A 16,927-nucleotide genomic window follows, 5' to 3' on the forward strand; every position below is an offset into this window, starting at 1 on the left:
AAACTAATGGCAATATGCGGTTGAAACAAATATCATTGGCTTCAGAATTCCAAGCACTGTCGGTGCAATAAATCTCATGAAAAAGCCAGCGTTACATCTGTGATGTCCGAACATTCAACGAGGATTTACTGTATTGCATTGAAATAATACACTAAAAAGTAAGTTTGTATTACCTTTTTCAATTATCTATCTTTTTACTTCAATTCCGTACGATACATTGAATGTTTTCTGTTCTATTATGTTCACATTTATGTTTATGTCTGTTACTGTTGAAAGTACAAACGCCGCAGGAAAGGAAACGAGGGGATCGCGAACGGTAGTCACATGGGTCCCGGTTATTCCGCGAAGATCGAGGTCGTACCTCGACAATCGAAATTTCGCAATACAGACCCGTGTCTGTCTAGTATCCTGCGGACCGTGTTGCTGTTTACTATGCGTGATGCCTCAAAGAGCAGAAAAAGTTTCCGGTTCTACACAGCTCAGATAGCAAATGGCGCCCCGAAGACGCCTATTTTACGGATATTTTACGTTTGAGGCGTCTTTAAGCCATCATTAAGCCGTTATTAAGCTGTTTATGTGCTATCTGAGGGTGTTTCATAAATAGGTTAATAATTTTTTTACTGACAATGACGACCTGCGTTAGTTAATACATTAACAAAATTTGACCTTCATATGTCCTCTACATTTTCCAGTGTCAGAAATAGTTCCAGAGATATTCGAGGGGAGTTCGATTCAAACGGAACACTCTGTATACGTTCACGCGTGTCGTATCGATGCTGAAGAGTCGGTTTACGTAAGGGAACGTTATTGGAAACGCATCAGGATGTACATATACATGTATCGAAAAACGATCGATCAGGGATGGTCGACCAGGTCGTGTCCAGTGTGGCAAAAAGGTACTTACAGCCGTCTGGTAGCGTTTCGTCACCGTGCGGATACGTTCCCCGTGGCGGTTAATTAACGGGGGAACCATTCTATTTTTCAATGACCGTCCGTCTCTATTAACGCAGCGATGCGCCCGCGAACGGAGGAATCTTCTCAGCCTTGGGGGGCGAAAGTTGTCTTCGGTTCGTTCCGCAGATGGCACGATATTTGCGCGCCTACGAGCCGCGGGCTCGCGTTCCTCTCCGCCTTCGACTCGTCTATTCTACGATCTTATCACCTTCGATCCTCTACAGGGTGCGACAAAAGTGTTGTAGGTCCCTGAAATGGGATTTGGAACAAGTTTTGGAAAAATAGTTTTATCGTGATAGAACGTATTATATGGTAACTGTATACCAAACTGATGATCGAAATCGGTCCGTGAAGTTCCACGAGTTGAGATTCCATTCCCTGAAGATTCTAACGTCGGTTTGTCGCGATCTTCGTCAGGAATTTCGCGGGGGAAAGGCACATGCTAACAACGAATCCGATTCCGTGTTTGATAAGCCGAATAATTGGGCAATCGAAGCGAACGAGAACCGAAGGATGATCGTTTAAATTCTCTGACCGGTATCGTTAGTCACAGGTTTCGCTCTCGAGGATGGTTTAGACATCCTTGGTAATCTTCGTTTCGCAACTGGGTGATCCGGTTGTCATAGCTGCCCGGGGATTTAACTTGGTACACGGTGCATGTAAAGAGATCCATGAATAGAATATGATGATCCTGATTCCGATCGATGAGCGACACAGTAACAGTAGATAGGCAGAGATGGGCAAATTCATTATCTAGATAAAAAAAGTTCGAATAACGAATAAAAGATAAAAAAAAGTATTTCGTCATTTTTTATTGTTTAAACGTGGAAATTAAAATTTTTATAATAAAATAATACTTCGTCGAACAATTATTTAATCTCATTAACTGTTTAAAGCTCAGAACGACACCCTTAGATACTGCTGCTTTTCATTGTGTATAAAATTCTGCCCAACTCTGTAGATAGGGTAACCAATTACTGCCACCTTAATCCTTTCAGACCAGAATCTTCTTTTAAGAGTGAACATTTGATTACAGATTTCAACTCTGTAGACTGTTTAGATGATATTTTGTTGAAAATCTTTTGAAAAAATGTTTGTCCATAACACACAATTCTTTAAACATTACGTAAAATAAACAAAGTTGCAGTATTAGGGACACTGGCAATAATCGAGGCCATTTGCTGTACACAATATTTTTAATTTGGAAAGGAAGAGAAAATCACGTTTCTTTCCGAGTATCATGCGTCCTTTCCGTTACGTGCCTGTTCCTCTCGTAAACGAAAGTGGAATTCCTTTCCGTGTGAGATGTCCACCAAGCTTCCGGCTTCGTCGCCGATTCACGCCCACGTTTATAAATAGCGGTTCCCTTTGGGAAATCACAAAGAAGCATGACATCCATCGGCGACCGTTCAACCGGCCACGGAGAAAGTGAGGAAGGTCAGAGGTGCGCGGGCAAAACTAGGTATTTTTCCCTAGATGGAATCTCGTACGATAGACTCTATATCTGGACCCCCCAGAGTCCGAGTGTGTTAAATGTGACTCACACAAATTTTTAATAAGTGAACTGTGGATTTTATGCATTTACAGCCATACTCAGAAAGCATATAACGCCTTGAAGACGCCCATTTTACGGCTATTTTAGGTCTAAGGCGCCTTTAAGTCGTCTTCAAGGCGTCATATGCTATTTGACTAGGTATCTATGAAATACAATGAAGAACAAAAGTTTCCTCGTATGCAACGAGTTTTATACAGTAATTTCTCGATGAGTGCGACGTAGCTGAGACGACCTGGCTTCTGTTTGCTCTGTTTTGATTGGTCTATTAATAAGTATAAATTTCGTTGAAAGCTTCGACTTTCGATTGCTAGTGAAATATTTGTTACAGGAAACATCTAAAATGTCATTTTTTTTAAGAAACTCGGCTTAATACATTCTGGAGTTCAGATATGCAATAACTGTAGCAGGTATTCAATTATCTCGAGCGTTAGGCTTGTGACGAGATTTAAGTAGAGACGATTCCTCGAGGTGGTCATTATCGAAATTACACGCTACCGGGACTAACAGTCATTGCATAAAGACCCCTGTTTACGAGCCGTTATAACGTTTATCTCTTTCAACGTATCTATATTTCTTTGGTCGTATTATGGGCCAGAAACGGATCCAGATTAAGACCTCTTAAGGGCCTCTTTGACCGAAAAGCGGTGAGGGCACACGAAACAATGCGACACAGATTCGAAACGCGATTAAAAACTCGACATTCCGGGAGTTTGATGTGTGTGTGTTCCCTGAACGAGGCACGCACACATCCGCGGAATGTTTCGTTCTTGCCCAAGCGGATACGAAAAAGGTGCTAAGCGTATGCGAGAACACACTCGACTTCCGTCAGGAACATCCGTGCCAACATCTGTACCTTGCGATTCATCTCGAGGACACGGGATCGAAAGAATGATCATCTGATTTTCGATCTTCCCTAGATCACTAAAATATTCTGTGACTTGCGTTATCACTAATCATTCGTAAAAATTACAATTGAAGGAAAACATGTGAAATTTCAGAAGTTTTTAGTTTTTACGCCTTGAAGACGCCAATTTTAGATCTTTCACGTCTTTAACGTCATTTTTAAGTCGTCTTTAAGCCGTCTTCAAGGCGTCATGTGCTATACGGGTTAAGAATGGATCTGGAATTTAAGGAGATAAAGACCCCAGTTTTCCTGTTTCCCTTCGTCCGTTTTTCATACGCCGCGGATCGAGCCAGTGAAAGCGTTCGATGATCTCGACGGCGGATCTAGCGTACGTCGAGAGCTCGTGGCCCCCGAGCGAATCCTCCTCACGAATTCGCGATTTATGGCGGCTTGTAGCCGTCCGGGGAAAGCTATACAAACTGGAGCAGAGGTGTCGACGTACGTATATGTATGTATACCTACCGAGGATCGAATGGGATGCACGAATGTTAATGTCTACGATAGACACGATCGGAGAAACTGGTTCTGGCTCGGCCACGAATCAGCTGAACTCCCGTGTCGTACTATTTCACAAATTCATTACCTAGATAAAGAGGTTCGAGTAAAACATAAAAATGTGCTTCGTTATTTTTCATTGATTAAACGTGGAAATTCCAATTTTTATAATAAAGTGATACTTGGTGAACGAGTAGACACTGGGTAATGCAATTATTTATAATATAATATATTTATTCAAAGTACAATTTACATTGTAGTACAAAGGAAAATCCAGGATCACCTGTACATAGGTCTGGAGATACTTATCTATTAAAGATATAACGAAAAAATATATCTTCCCTATCTGGGATCATATGAGAAATATTTTTTACGTAATTTAAATGGTTTCGAGAGCTTTATTATTATAGAACCAAGGGGTGAATTAACCCTTTAACGTCCAGACAGTTAGCTCAAAACCTCTGAAAATATAAATTTTTAAATATGACGTGTACGGGTCACACTGGGCGTTAAAGGGTTAAACAGGTTCTTGAAGGCGGTAGAAATTACAGATTCCTCTGTACGTATTATCAAACAATTTTCATACATAAATAACTTTCCAATCGGGAATTCTTAGGGATTTAGGACTTCGAGGAAACCGAGAATTAAGTAATAACAAAATGATTACCATACAGCCGTACAACGCCTCGTACTATCGCGATAAAAATCGATGGGAAAAAGGTTGAGCACGTCGATGCCTCTCGCGTTCCTGACCTACGACCTCAATTGCGTAAGTCGAGTGCGTCTGTGAAATCCCCTGGTATTTCTTTAAAATATCTTTTTTTTTCTTCTCTAAATACTCCCGCGAGAAACGATTTCCCCGATCATTGTGAAACTCGACCGTGCTGAACCACTTTCCGCGATTAACCTTAATAATAACGTAACGTTGATTTTGCTTCTCGTCCCCCTCAAGGGGTCTCACAATGGTCCAGAATAAAAAATGTAACAGCTTATACATCGTTGAAAGATATCTCTTGGATACCGCGTTTATAAACAAAGGATATCTTTCGATTGTATAAACCTGAAAATTACTTGGAAATTCATAATAATACGTAAATACCATGAAATTTCACTGAAGTTCTATTTTTACTGCATTTTGCACGTTAACTATTTTTCATAAATGCATAAACATCCCCAGTTTAGTTATCAGTCACCTGAAACACCCTTGGTCACCGAACTTTTAGAAAGTTCCAATGACATTTTGATTTTCAATCGGTAAAAACGCATTTTCGGACCACTGTGCACTTCTCGAGAACCGGAAACGCGGCAATTTCGGTGTCATGTAACACACGGGGCTGTTAATGTCCCATACACAATACATTTTTTTTTTCATTCTTTCGCCTCTATCTCGAAACAGATACTTGTTCTGTCTCTTTGAATATTCGCCTCGCGTGTGTGCGGTAGAGCTCGCGCCGTATTATCTCCAAGTCGCATCGCGGCGTCGATTACGTTGTCGCAATTAGGTTTTCCCTCGAAAAAAAAAAAAAAGAATCTTGCGAGGGGGAACGTTTTGTATCCGTTTGCCCGCGTTTCCAGCTTCTTGAATCTCCCGCGGTTTCTGCAACTGGCTTCTATCGTCGAGAACACCTTGAAAGGTGTTTGTCCAAGTGGTTTTCTTCCTATGAAAAAGATAGTTACGCATTCACACCCCGACCCCTCTAAGTGGAGATGACGTCTGAACACTCAGTGCCGAGGAGCCTTTGAATACTCATCGATGATATACTGTAGTATGCGATTTAACCCTTTCGATTTTATCCCATCTTTTTGGGACACCCTGTATACTTGACTAAAATATTTACCACGTATGGGTACATATATTCCTGTAACTATAATATAGATCCATCGGCTTGAGTCAATCCTAGGGTCCTTCAAATAAATACAAATATTACAATTAGAATTTATGTCAAGTTTACAGCAAATCCATTCACTCTGCTTTCGTCGAGTACACTCGTCACAGCTTGAAAACAATTAAGCACACAAGTGCAAGTTTTCGAAATGACTGAAAACACTTGAAAGGTACATGGTATCTTGAAATCGCAATCGGTATGTCGTGTTTCAATGCTTCCGAAGATGGAACCGAGCCGATGGCGAACGGTCTTCGATAAATCCGTTCGCGCACGAACGAGGACGATCCTCCGAGAGGACTTGGGCTATGATCTATCGCGGGGGGGGGGGGATCGACGCAAAGTAGAGGGTCTCTCCTCTCCACGTGAGAAAGTGAAAGCAAAAGGCGAACGGTGCGCCGAATAGAAGGAGGAGGTATCGTCTTCTAGGCGAACACGACTCGTCCTGACCGACGATCATCCTGAAAATTATTCCCCTTTGGTGTCGTCTTACGAGCCTAACCAAACCATTTAAACGAGTCAAAGCTACGGGGGGGGGGGGGGGGGAGCAAATGTACAATTGTTGGTATTTTGAAAATACTTGGAAATTAACATTAAATATCTCATAAACTAATGTCCATATGCGGCTGAAACAAATACCATTGACTTCAGAATTCCAAGCTCTGTGCCAAACTTTCTACGAGCACTCATCGATGATTTACTGTACTACTTAAACTTAGGAAAAACAGTTTTTCCCCATTTTCTACTATTCTTGTTTTTTTTTTTTATAGAAAGATGTACCACTACGTCAACCGCTCTCAGATTTTGCTTTCTGAAAAAAATGTGCTACTACGTCATCCGACAACGAAGTGTTAATAGGGACGTATATAATTTATTTCCGAGCTCTCGACACTCTCCACCCCCGTGAATATACAATTAAGGCGGAGCGTCTTAATTACACACCGTCGTGGAAGGCTGTGACTCGTTATTGTGACACAGCTCCGCGCGCAATTCCGTGCGAAAAAGGGAATTATCCGCAGCTCATCACCGGTGATACGGGGACTCTCTCTTATGTAATAAGTCCCCAGGCCGCGGACGTTTGACGCGCCTTATCCAGAGGCTGTCGCCTTTGGATCTCTTTCCCATCTGTTAATAGTGAATATATGCCTATGACAACGGGGGGTCTCTGCAGGGCCGAATTAAAAGCTTCAGAGGACCTAGACTTAATTAGATTCGAGGCCCCGAATTAAAAGATTATTGTGAGCCCCCATATACAGGGTGGCCCAAAGGTCACTAGACCATTTTAAAATATAATAATTTTTTTGAAAAAGCACGCCACTGTCAAGAACAAAATGGTGGCCACTTAGAGGATATAATCTACAAAAACTAATTGAAAATAATTTCCAAGAAGTACATTTATTGTTTATGAAAGCATAATAGAGTTGAACGAACAGATTGTTTTTATGAAGAAGCAACCTTGTAAACATTCGCGTTACATTGAAATGCGCGTCGATCAGCGTACACAGTGGGACCGAAACATCGAGGATAGTGAAATCTTTCTCAGGACAGTGGGCATTTGTGAATCCTCGGTCATCATGGGAAACGGAGCAGTCCCGATCGAACAAGAGAGGTTAAATCAGTTTCGGAGACCACTCCACTTTTTATCACTGGGATCGTGGCCTACTCACACGCAACAATCGTCGGTTCCCAATATTGTTTCCAGGGCTGAAACAATCGATATACGGTTCCCAACGCCGGAACGAGAAGACTTAGCATTCTGGGGCGTTGTTTCCGTTCAGAAGCCGATCTAACACTGGTCTGGGTGTAGCAGGTTCGCCGAAACGTAAATTTCGCCCTCTAGAGCAGTCGATTTATAATACAGAATGTAACGAAAGTGTTGCAGGTCTCCGAAATGGGTTACTCGTGAGATGATTTGGAACAAGTTTTTCCTTAACAAAGACTCGAATAACATTTTTGCCAAAGAAAAACTTGTTCCAAATCACCCCACGAGTGACCCATTTCAGGGAACTACAATATTTTTGTTACACCCTGTATTATAAACCGACTGCTCTAGAGGGCGAAATTTCAAGGCGTCATTGGGGTGTCATGTGCTATCTGGATACGGATTACGGAGAAGTCAACTCGCTTTAACCGAAACACAATAATTGTTTATAACATTGAAAATATTAATTTCACGACCCACGTGTTATTAAGACTTTTCTGTCATCGTATGGCAAGTACTGTCTATCCCAGAAGTTATGAACTCTTTTTGTTGTTTCATTTTGTACACGAGACAGATGGGGATCGTCGCAATGCTCCATGAAGCCCGAGAAATAACAAATATACAACTTTCACTCACGTTGTCGCCGCTGTCGTGCAGCATACACCACCAGACAGACACGTGAGATCGTTGTGTATATATGCGTGTGTGTACACTAATCCTGGAGTAATGGTTGCATAAACGGCTATACAGGTACGCGTGCAGGCTTGGAACGTGGAAGCATGTCGCGATTATACAAGCAGCCGGTTCCACGGTCTTGTATCTTCTCCTCCTGCTACCACAGACGCCCCAGGGAGGTTACGATAGCTTTGTAATAATTATAAATTTCGTGGAAAATCTACCAGAATTACGAAAACCAACCAAATTACCAAATACCAAACTTGGAAGCTACCTTATGCCGAGAGACGCCTATTTTACGGCTATTTTAGGTCTAAGGCGTCTTTGAACCGTCTTCAAACCGTCATGTTCTATCTAAGTCTTGATCCAACCCTCCACTTGCATCACGACAGAAGATATTCGAAGACGATCTAGACCAAACTTGGTCGATCTTGCAGATGCATGGAAAGAGGGGGGAGGCGGAAAAGATCAACACGCGAAAGTGGCACGACCGCTGAATATGAAGACACCAGAGCCATTCAGAGACATTGAATGGTAACGAGGAGCGAGTATCACGGCTGCTCGGATGATACTCGAAGATGGCTGAGTTCGATAACCACGCTGGAGAAAGTGAATTCGCGGCGAAGAGGGTCCTATGGAAATTTTCGTACCGAACGAAGAAGCTTTTCAACAATTGACTCTCTCAGAAGGGAAAGCACTTCGATTTTGATGAAACTTCGTATGTCTGTTAAGCAGTCAAAAATAAGGGATACTCATTTTTTTTTATCGTCTGAGACGCAACTTTAAGGGGTGAAACCACCCGTCGAAGTTTCGATTCGAAATTTTTTTTGTTACAAACAAATAATATTTTGGACAATTTGTTAGCACCATATTATTCTACATAAAAAAAACCGTAAACCTCGTCCATTAGAAGTTTTGCATGTATCTCCTTTGGTTTTCGAGATAGTACTTTCGGGTCGAAACTTCGAGGGTTGGTTTCACCCCTTAAAGTCGCGTCTTAGCCGATAAAAAAAAAATACGTATCCCTTATTTTTGACTGCTTAACAGACAAAGGAAGTTTTATCAAAATCGGAGTGGGACACTTCCGTGCCGTTCCTTGTCAGTTTTACGATTACTGTATTTTCCATAAAGTCCCGCAGTCTAGTTGTTACATGGAACAGAGTCTTACGAGTCGAGGAACGTTTATATCGTTCGGCGCCACCTTTCTATATAAGAAACATCGAGGTGAAACGAAACGACAGGATTCAGCTGACCGGGAAACGCATCCTTGTGCCAGATTCGAACCCCAGCAACGACACATTCGTGGCACCGGGACCGATCTAACGATCTCGATGATTGCGACAGAAGCTATCGCGCAACCACGCTCCGCTGTACCCCTGCGTTCCTGTCGAAAAGATATCCCTGTCCGTTATCATCGCCTCCTATCGTTATAACCGAGCACAGTGGTCTGGAAACCCGGTGTTTCCTGGCCAAAAGTCAATTGTTTCGAATTGTAGTCGACGTGAAATTAAGGGGGGTTTAATGTTTTCCACGAAAATCCACTCTCCAGGCCACTGTGCGTCGTTGTTCCTCGCGGAAGATTGATTCAAGAACTGTCCGTTTCTGCCCCCTCGCAGGATAAATGAAATTATCGCGAGGTAAAGAAATTGCCGTTCGGGGATTTACATAAGTAACGCTCGTTGGATCAGAAGAACCGATTCCCACGAATGAGTTTTATAATGAGTCCTATCGCCGCGGCAGCAGAATCCCGTAGGATCCCCGTCGCGAACTGGCTGGAAATTGCTGTACGAAAACTTGCCCAGGTACACACGACGAGAGAAACGACTTCCAGGTGATTAGTTCGCGGAATAGTTTCTGCGTGCAACCACGGAGGGATCTACATAAACGCGTTCGTGAGATCCATCCGGCGAGGATGGATGATTAAAATTCAGCCGAGGTTGCACCATTTCTCTAATGAATCCACATTTCCCCGTACAGTGAGGCTAGCCATCCCCTCCAATTACCGTCGCGGATCTTTCTAATGGGATTCACCTCCGATCACGTAACATCTCGTCCGCGGATTTCGTCGATCTTCCTCTATCGAAGATCAGAACCGTAGTTTGAATTAGTTTTGCATCGAATCGATCTCGAATTTCAAGGACTTGCACATTTTTTGGGACACCTTCTATATAGGTATTTGTTCAATAATGTTACTAAATATATACATGTATAGGGTGGATGCAGATTATGTATAAAATCGAGTAAATTAGGTTTTTAAAATAAGCAAACGATTAAATATTGATTTTGTTTTTGTAAATGTTCATTTACATAATATTATTCGTTGACTAGTGAAATATACATTGCAAAACTGTCAATATTTTTAATAATTCTAATTCTAATCAAGACAACAAATTAAATATTCAATTATATTTTCAAGTTTTTAGAGTCATATTACAATAAAATACTTGAACAGTTTGCCTTAGCATTGGAAATATTACTTTTGGCCAGCATTTCGGGGGGGAAATTCGCCACAGTAGCGACGACAGGATTCCATGTTCCTGGTTGCATTGTTAACCGCACGGTGCCACGACTAATTAACACCGAGCCTCTCACTCTCGTCATCGCACCTGTCCGTGGACCCCCGTGAAAATCTCTCACGAGAGTTGCGCATACGATTGAATTCCCTGCCCCCTCTTCCAACGTCTATTCCCGCACAATTCGCCCTGAATACGGTCTGAAAAACGCGTAATCCACATTTACGTAATCCCTGTAAGAATATAGAGGGGTGTCGAGAAGTGCGAACGATCCGCACGCAAAACGAAACGAAACGATACAAAGAAAGAGAAGACGTTCACGATTAAGTACTCGCGATGAGGACGTTCGAGAAATGTCGGAAATGCAAAGGTCAACAAAGAAGCGACCGGTTGCACAAGTGCCGTCTGAAAGGTTGCCGATTGGCCCTCTCGCGATTCTCGTCCCGAGAATTTTCTGACGAGATTCGGTGGACGGGGTCCGATCTACCGACGGCGATACATTTTAATTGTATCGATATTTGGCATCGATACTTGAATTGAAAAGTAACGATATCTGAATTGAACAGTACCGATATCTGGATTGAACAGAATCGATGTCTGAATTGAATAGTACCGATATCTGAATTGAACAGTATCGATGTCTGAATTGAATAGCACCGACATTCGAAATATCGACTACTGTATCGCCAATCACTAGTTCGATGGTATTAGCTCACTGGTTTCAAAACGATTCCAGTACCTCGTTCGGCAATCGGCGTGTCGGTCCGTGTGCTTTTTCCTCGCGATCATCGGTCACGCATGTAGACGCTTGACGAACCTTTCGTGTCGGAACCTTGAGAGTAGGAGGCAGACAGACGGAACCCAGGAAGAAAGAAGCGTCTCCCGAACCGGGGAGACCGATCGAAGGAAGTCGTAATTGGTCTCGGAGGGGCCCATATCCTGGAATAAGCGTGGGGCCATTATTTTTCTTTCTTCCTTTTTTCTTTACCAGTCTAAAACTCTCGTGGGAGACTACCAGAAATCTCACACAGTAGGCAACAATCATTTTATTATGTCGCTTAAGTATGCGCGCGCCGTTGGGATCCCGTAATTGTTGTTAAAACGAGGCCTCCCCCCCCATTCATTATTGTTGGGGCTGATTTTTTCTTTTTTTTTTCACGGCATCTTCCTGCCACGGGTTTGAGAGACCAGGAAGCGACCCGATTGCGCAATGGGAAACGCTTTCGAAGATAGAATCTCAAGAGAGAGGGAGATATACAGTGTATGTCCGTTTCAAGTGTACTCATGCGATTATTTCTGTGAGTAGCAAAGAAATATGAAGAAATGTTTCGGATGAAAGTTGTGTCGTATCACGATGATAACTATTTGACCTTGAGACAACTCTGGAGAGTCCTATGGAGGTCACATTCAAATTTTTAAACGGAACCCTAGATTTCTTATTGCATATTCTTTTTAGCTGAAATGAGACGCCTAGTGGTGGGTATGACGTCTGAACACTTATCGATGATTTACTGTACATTCTCTTGCTTCCAATATGCATACTCGGTTCAGTGCACACTAAGTATAAAAGATCATCGTGGATCTGCTCGGGACGTCGTAAATAGAGCCAGTGGGCGGGCTTTGATTGCGATTTAATACGCGTTTCTTTCAAGATTTCCTTGTCGACACCGCCTGCCTGCATCTACGAGACATTCCGAAATGGTCAACGAACGTAAGCCGACGTTATTACGTAAACGAGTCGTCTAAATAGACTGCAACGAGAAGATTCGGTTAAAAGAAGCCAGTTCTACCTTCATCTCGAACCCTAACCGCTCGATTTCATTCACTTCGAGTCCTGTAATCATCGTGAATCCTTGAATGCATAACCTTTCGATGAAGTCAGCGAGTATCAGGAGGGGTTCTCGGTTAAATGCCAGACGAGTAACATCACGACGCGCTCATTGATCTTAGGACGGTTATACACCGTAAGATGGGAATGCTTCCTGAAGAAAAAAAAAAAATATTTCCAAGGCTATCGCGCTTTTTTTATCGCCTGGCCGAATAATTACATAGTTCCCGACAGGTGGAGATGCTCTTTCTCCTCGCGGCTAATCAAAGTGCAGCATTCCTTTTATAAATCGGTTGCGTACGTTTTTGCCGATTGTACGGTAAAAGTGATGATGATGGTCATTGCTCGGGACTTTCTGTCTGTATAATTAAGTAGCTGGTTGTTTGATCGTTTAAGGTAGATAAGGTCCGTGATTTTCACTTTCGTATTAACGCTCCGACGAGGAAAATCTTTTGCATGAGCTATCCATAATCCCCCTGTAAGAGTTAAAAGGTATTTAATGTCGGTAATATGACAGAGTCGCGTGTTTCACGATATCGTGTAGCATTGTGTCTGAATTACAGTTCACTTTGAAGAGATACAACCTCAAAGTGCGATAACGATCGAGGGAACAATGATACTTTTCTCAAGATATATGAACGTAAAATACCTTCATTATTGTACAAAGACGTTGTTACAGCAGTCTACAATTACAAGTAGCAAAACAATACACGTACATACAAAAGAATTACAAAATACAATACTATCGTTTAAAGGCGTCGGATGGTACCGCCGATGATTTGTAGTCCTTCATGAAGTTCGAGATTGCTTTTCGTATGTTCCACATGGCTTCCTCTAAGTACGTACGACACCATTCTTCATTAAGCGTTGTCGCATCGACGCATTTCTTCACTAATTCCTCTTGCTCGATCAGACTGAAACAGGTCGGCACAATTTCCTCGTACATGATCTTCGACTCGATTTTACTGACGGGAATCTTCTCTACGGTCGAATCCACGAAGTACTGATCGTTCAGTATGTTGTACTCGTTATCGTTACCGGCCAGTAACACAAACGTCCTGTTGAAGTACAAAACTTGAGAGGCGTTATTGACAGTTTTGAACAGACCGCCGACCGAGATCGCTAGATATGTTCCGTCGTCGTACATCAAGTCGCAGACGAATGTATTTCGATCGTGACAGGACCGGGGCAGTCTCTTTAAACCGCCCAGAATGTTGTCCTGGCCGTAATAAAGGTGTTGCCTCTTTTTATTCGGATCCACAGGCTTCCTTGTTAAGTTTCTGCACGCGGTGAATTGCGAGAGATTTCTTTTGCAAGCGATAGCTGGAAGTATACCCAAGCTCATGGAATAAAATGCATTCTTGTGGTACAGTCCACGGAGGACGGTTCTGTCCGCCTGATCGTACAGACAGAAAAAATGGGAGACAAATTTGCCGACTAGTTCCTCCCTCGTTTCCTTTAAGCAACTGGTATACGTCAACGGTAGACCGGATGTGTTAACGTACACTCCATCCAACTGGATTAAATGGGGACAATACTTCTTTACAGACTCTATGTATTGGTTCGGTTTGGCGTAATTCTCGCAGAGCGGATTCCCATCCAGCCATAGCTTCAGTATGCAGAGATTCTTCAGTGGTGTAAGAGTGTCCATGTTGTACAAGTTATTGTGCCTCAAATCTAAGTACTTGATAGAGATCAAACTAGAGGTTTCTACAGGTGATAGGTTGAATAGTTCGTTCTTTTGAAGATTGAGGTATTCCACTGTGGTAAGAGCAGTCTTTATCAATTTCAGAACATGGTTGAATGTTCTCTGTTGAGACAGGGGGCAGTAAACAGTCTTGGACATGTCAGGATCCTTGTGAAACTGTTCCAAATTCAGGCTCTTCTTGTTGGGATCATATTTTTTGGTCAGTGCTGCCAAAAGCAACGGCTGGAGATTAATTTTGAGATCGTGAATAGACGCAAATCCTAAAGTTACTATTAGTATTAGTGGATCCCCTTCGGGATTTTTAATTATCAAGTTAGTTTTGCACAGTTTGTCCAGTGCATGGGCACAGTTTCTTGCTAAGAAGTACGTGTCCTCTCTGAGGGCTTGATACTTAACAGGCACCAATTCTGCTGGCTCTATAGCGTTTAATATAGCTTTCAATACAGTTTCTTTGTCATAATGCGTTCCCTTCAGAATTCTGATCTTATGCCATACATCCGATCTACTCATCAATGTTCTCTCCTGGAACAAGGACCCACCCAGGTTCATTTTAATAGCTATCGAAGAATCCAGTTGCATGGAAACGATTGGTAACTTTGTCCGCTGCATCTTTGTTAAGTTGAAAGTACACAGTTGCCAGAATAAAAAAAAATAAACAACCGAAAATCCTCGTTTAACATTAAAAACTCACATACTTCTGAAACCAACCAAACATTTATTGTTTACATCGTTAGGTTAAGTTGAACCTCGTACAAGAATTGCATTTTAGGAATGATTTAATTACATAATTGAAGTACCTTGTCTCAACAATACACATTTTAAAACAAACGTCCACTGACGGTAATCTTGTTTATTTTCAAACGTTAAGTGCGCTTGGTATCACTGTTGTGTTCAAGTTGTTGACAATTCGATGTTAACATTTACTGGTCAGATATTTGTAGTAATGTGCAACATGTAACAAATTTTGTAATATAAAAATTAAATTATTTGTCAGTAAACTTGGCCCAGTAGAGTGAAAAAGCATTTATCCACTCTCAAGTATCGTATACTAAAGTACCGTATATCATACATTATATATTACGTATTATTGTATATATATTACAATGGTCCATGGTGCCATCTACGGAAAAGTACTCAGACTACTAGTCAGTTTATGTGAGTGTTCATTTCACATTACGAAAAATTTAATATTCATAGTCGACAAGAATTAGGCTAAGTGGTACTAAAAGTGTAATATCCATATTATTCAATAACTATTGTTGCTTGACACTTTTTTTTAATTACTATTTAATTTTGTAACGAAGAAACATGAAATGGAAACTTTGGCGCCATCTAGCGATAAGAATATGGTATTAATTGGCTAGTAGCTTGAGCGTTTCACCGTAGATGTCGCTACAAGTTTCTGTTATAAATAAAATACGCGATCTGTTGCACACACGTGATTGATATAACCTGTACACTGTTCTGTCATAATCTGTTCTTGACTTATACGATAAAATAGAAAAATGTTACGTAGACAAGCGAGACTTCGCAGAGAGTATCTCTACAGAAAATCGGTTCAGGATAAATTGAAAAACATTCAAGACAAAAAAGAGAAATTGAAACGTAGTTTAGAAGAAAATATACCGATACATCCGGATCTGAGAAAGGAAGCGTTACACGTACAGAAGAAATTAGAATGGGAAGACGCTGGTCCACAGATGGCTGTAGCCATAGGGACAGAGGCGGGTGGAACACTAGGCTCTCATGAAGACGATGAATACAGATGGGCAGGAGTAGAGAATCCAAAAATTGTAATTACCACCTCTAGGGATCCCAGTTCCAGATTGAAGATGTTTGTTAAGGAGTTGCGGTTAATATTTCCCAATTCTCAGAGGATGAATAGAGGAAATTATGAAATGAAACAGCTTATACATGCATGTCGGGCAAACGATGTTACAGACTTCATAATTGTACATGAGCATAGAGGTGTACCTGACTCAATTGTTATTTGTCACTTACCGTATGGACCTACTTCGTATTTTACAATGTCTGATGTTGTCATGAGACACGATATACCAGACATTGGAACAATGTCAGAACAATATCCTCATCTTATATTCCACAATTTCAAAACAAAGTTGGGAGAAAGAGTCACAAGCATTTTGAAATACTTATTTCCTGTACCAAAGGAGGATAGCAAAAGAGTAATCACGTTTGCAAATCATGATGATTATATTTCTTTTCGACATCACACTTATAAGAAAGTTAATGGAAAAGATATTGAGTTAACAGAAGTGGGACCACGATTTCAGTTGAAATTGTACGAAATTAAACTAGGTACATTAGATGCAGAATCAGCTGCAGACACAGAATGGGCTTTAAGACCTTACATGAACACTAGTCACAAGAGAAGATTTTTATCTAATGAAGATGGATGGCAGCAGGAAGATGATGTATAGACACTTTGGATGGTTCACATTAATTTAAATAAATTTTTTAATATTGAAAGTATATCTTTCCAATCAAACACTGCGACCTCTTCACATTTATCGTCATCCCTAAACCATATTATTCGTTAGTAATTGTATCAATGAATTAAAGATAAATATGATAGAATTATTCATCCATTCTATCCAGAAACGATGGGACACGTCACGTTAGAAAGAAACAATTTTAAATGTTCCCGCGCTACATGCGCAAATGCGCGCTACGCAGGAATACACAGCAG

General features: G+C 41.5%; 2 protein-coding genes across 2 annotated transcripts; one reads left to right on the forward strand and one right to left on the reverse strand.

Moving 5' to 3' along the window:
• Window positions 1-13,251: 13,251 nt before the first annotated feature.
• Window positions 13,252-14,906, reverse strand: LOC107189494 (nuclear RNA export factor 2-like). Its single transcript, XM_015578033.1, has one exon. It carries the CDS (start codon window positions 14,824-14,826, stop codon window positions 13,252-13,254), a length of 1,575 nt encoding a protein of 524 aa, XP_015433519.1. The 5' UTR covers window positions 14,827-14,906.
• Window positions 14,907-15,705: 799 nt separating this feature from the next.
• On the forward strand, window positions 15,706-16,672 carry LOC107189496 (U3 small nucleolar ribonucleoprotein protein IMP4). The gene has a single exon (XM_015578036.1). The coding sequence runs from the start codon at window positions 15,723-15,725 to the stop codon at window positions 16,656-16,658; it is 936 nt and encodes a 311-aa protein (XP_015433522.1). The 5' UTR covers window positions 15,706-15,722; the 3' UTR covers window positions 16,659-16,672.
• The last annotated feature ends 255 nt before the right edge of the window (window positions 16,673-16,927 follow it).

Source organism: Dufourea novaeangliae, unplaced genomic scaffold (genome assembly GCF_001272555.1).
Source record: "Dufourea novaeangliae isolate 0120121106 unplaced genomic scaffold, ASM127255v1 scaffold163, whole genome shotgun sequence".
NCBI classification, from domain to species: domain Eukaryota; kingdom Metazoa; phylum Arthropoda; class Insecta; order Hymenoptera; family Halictidae; genus Dufourea; species Dufourea novaeangliae.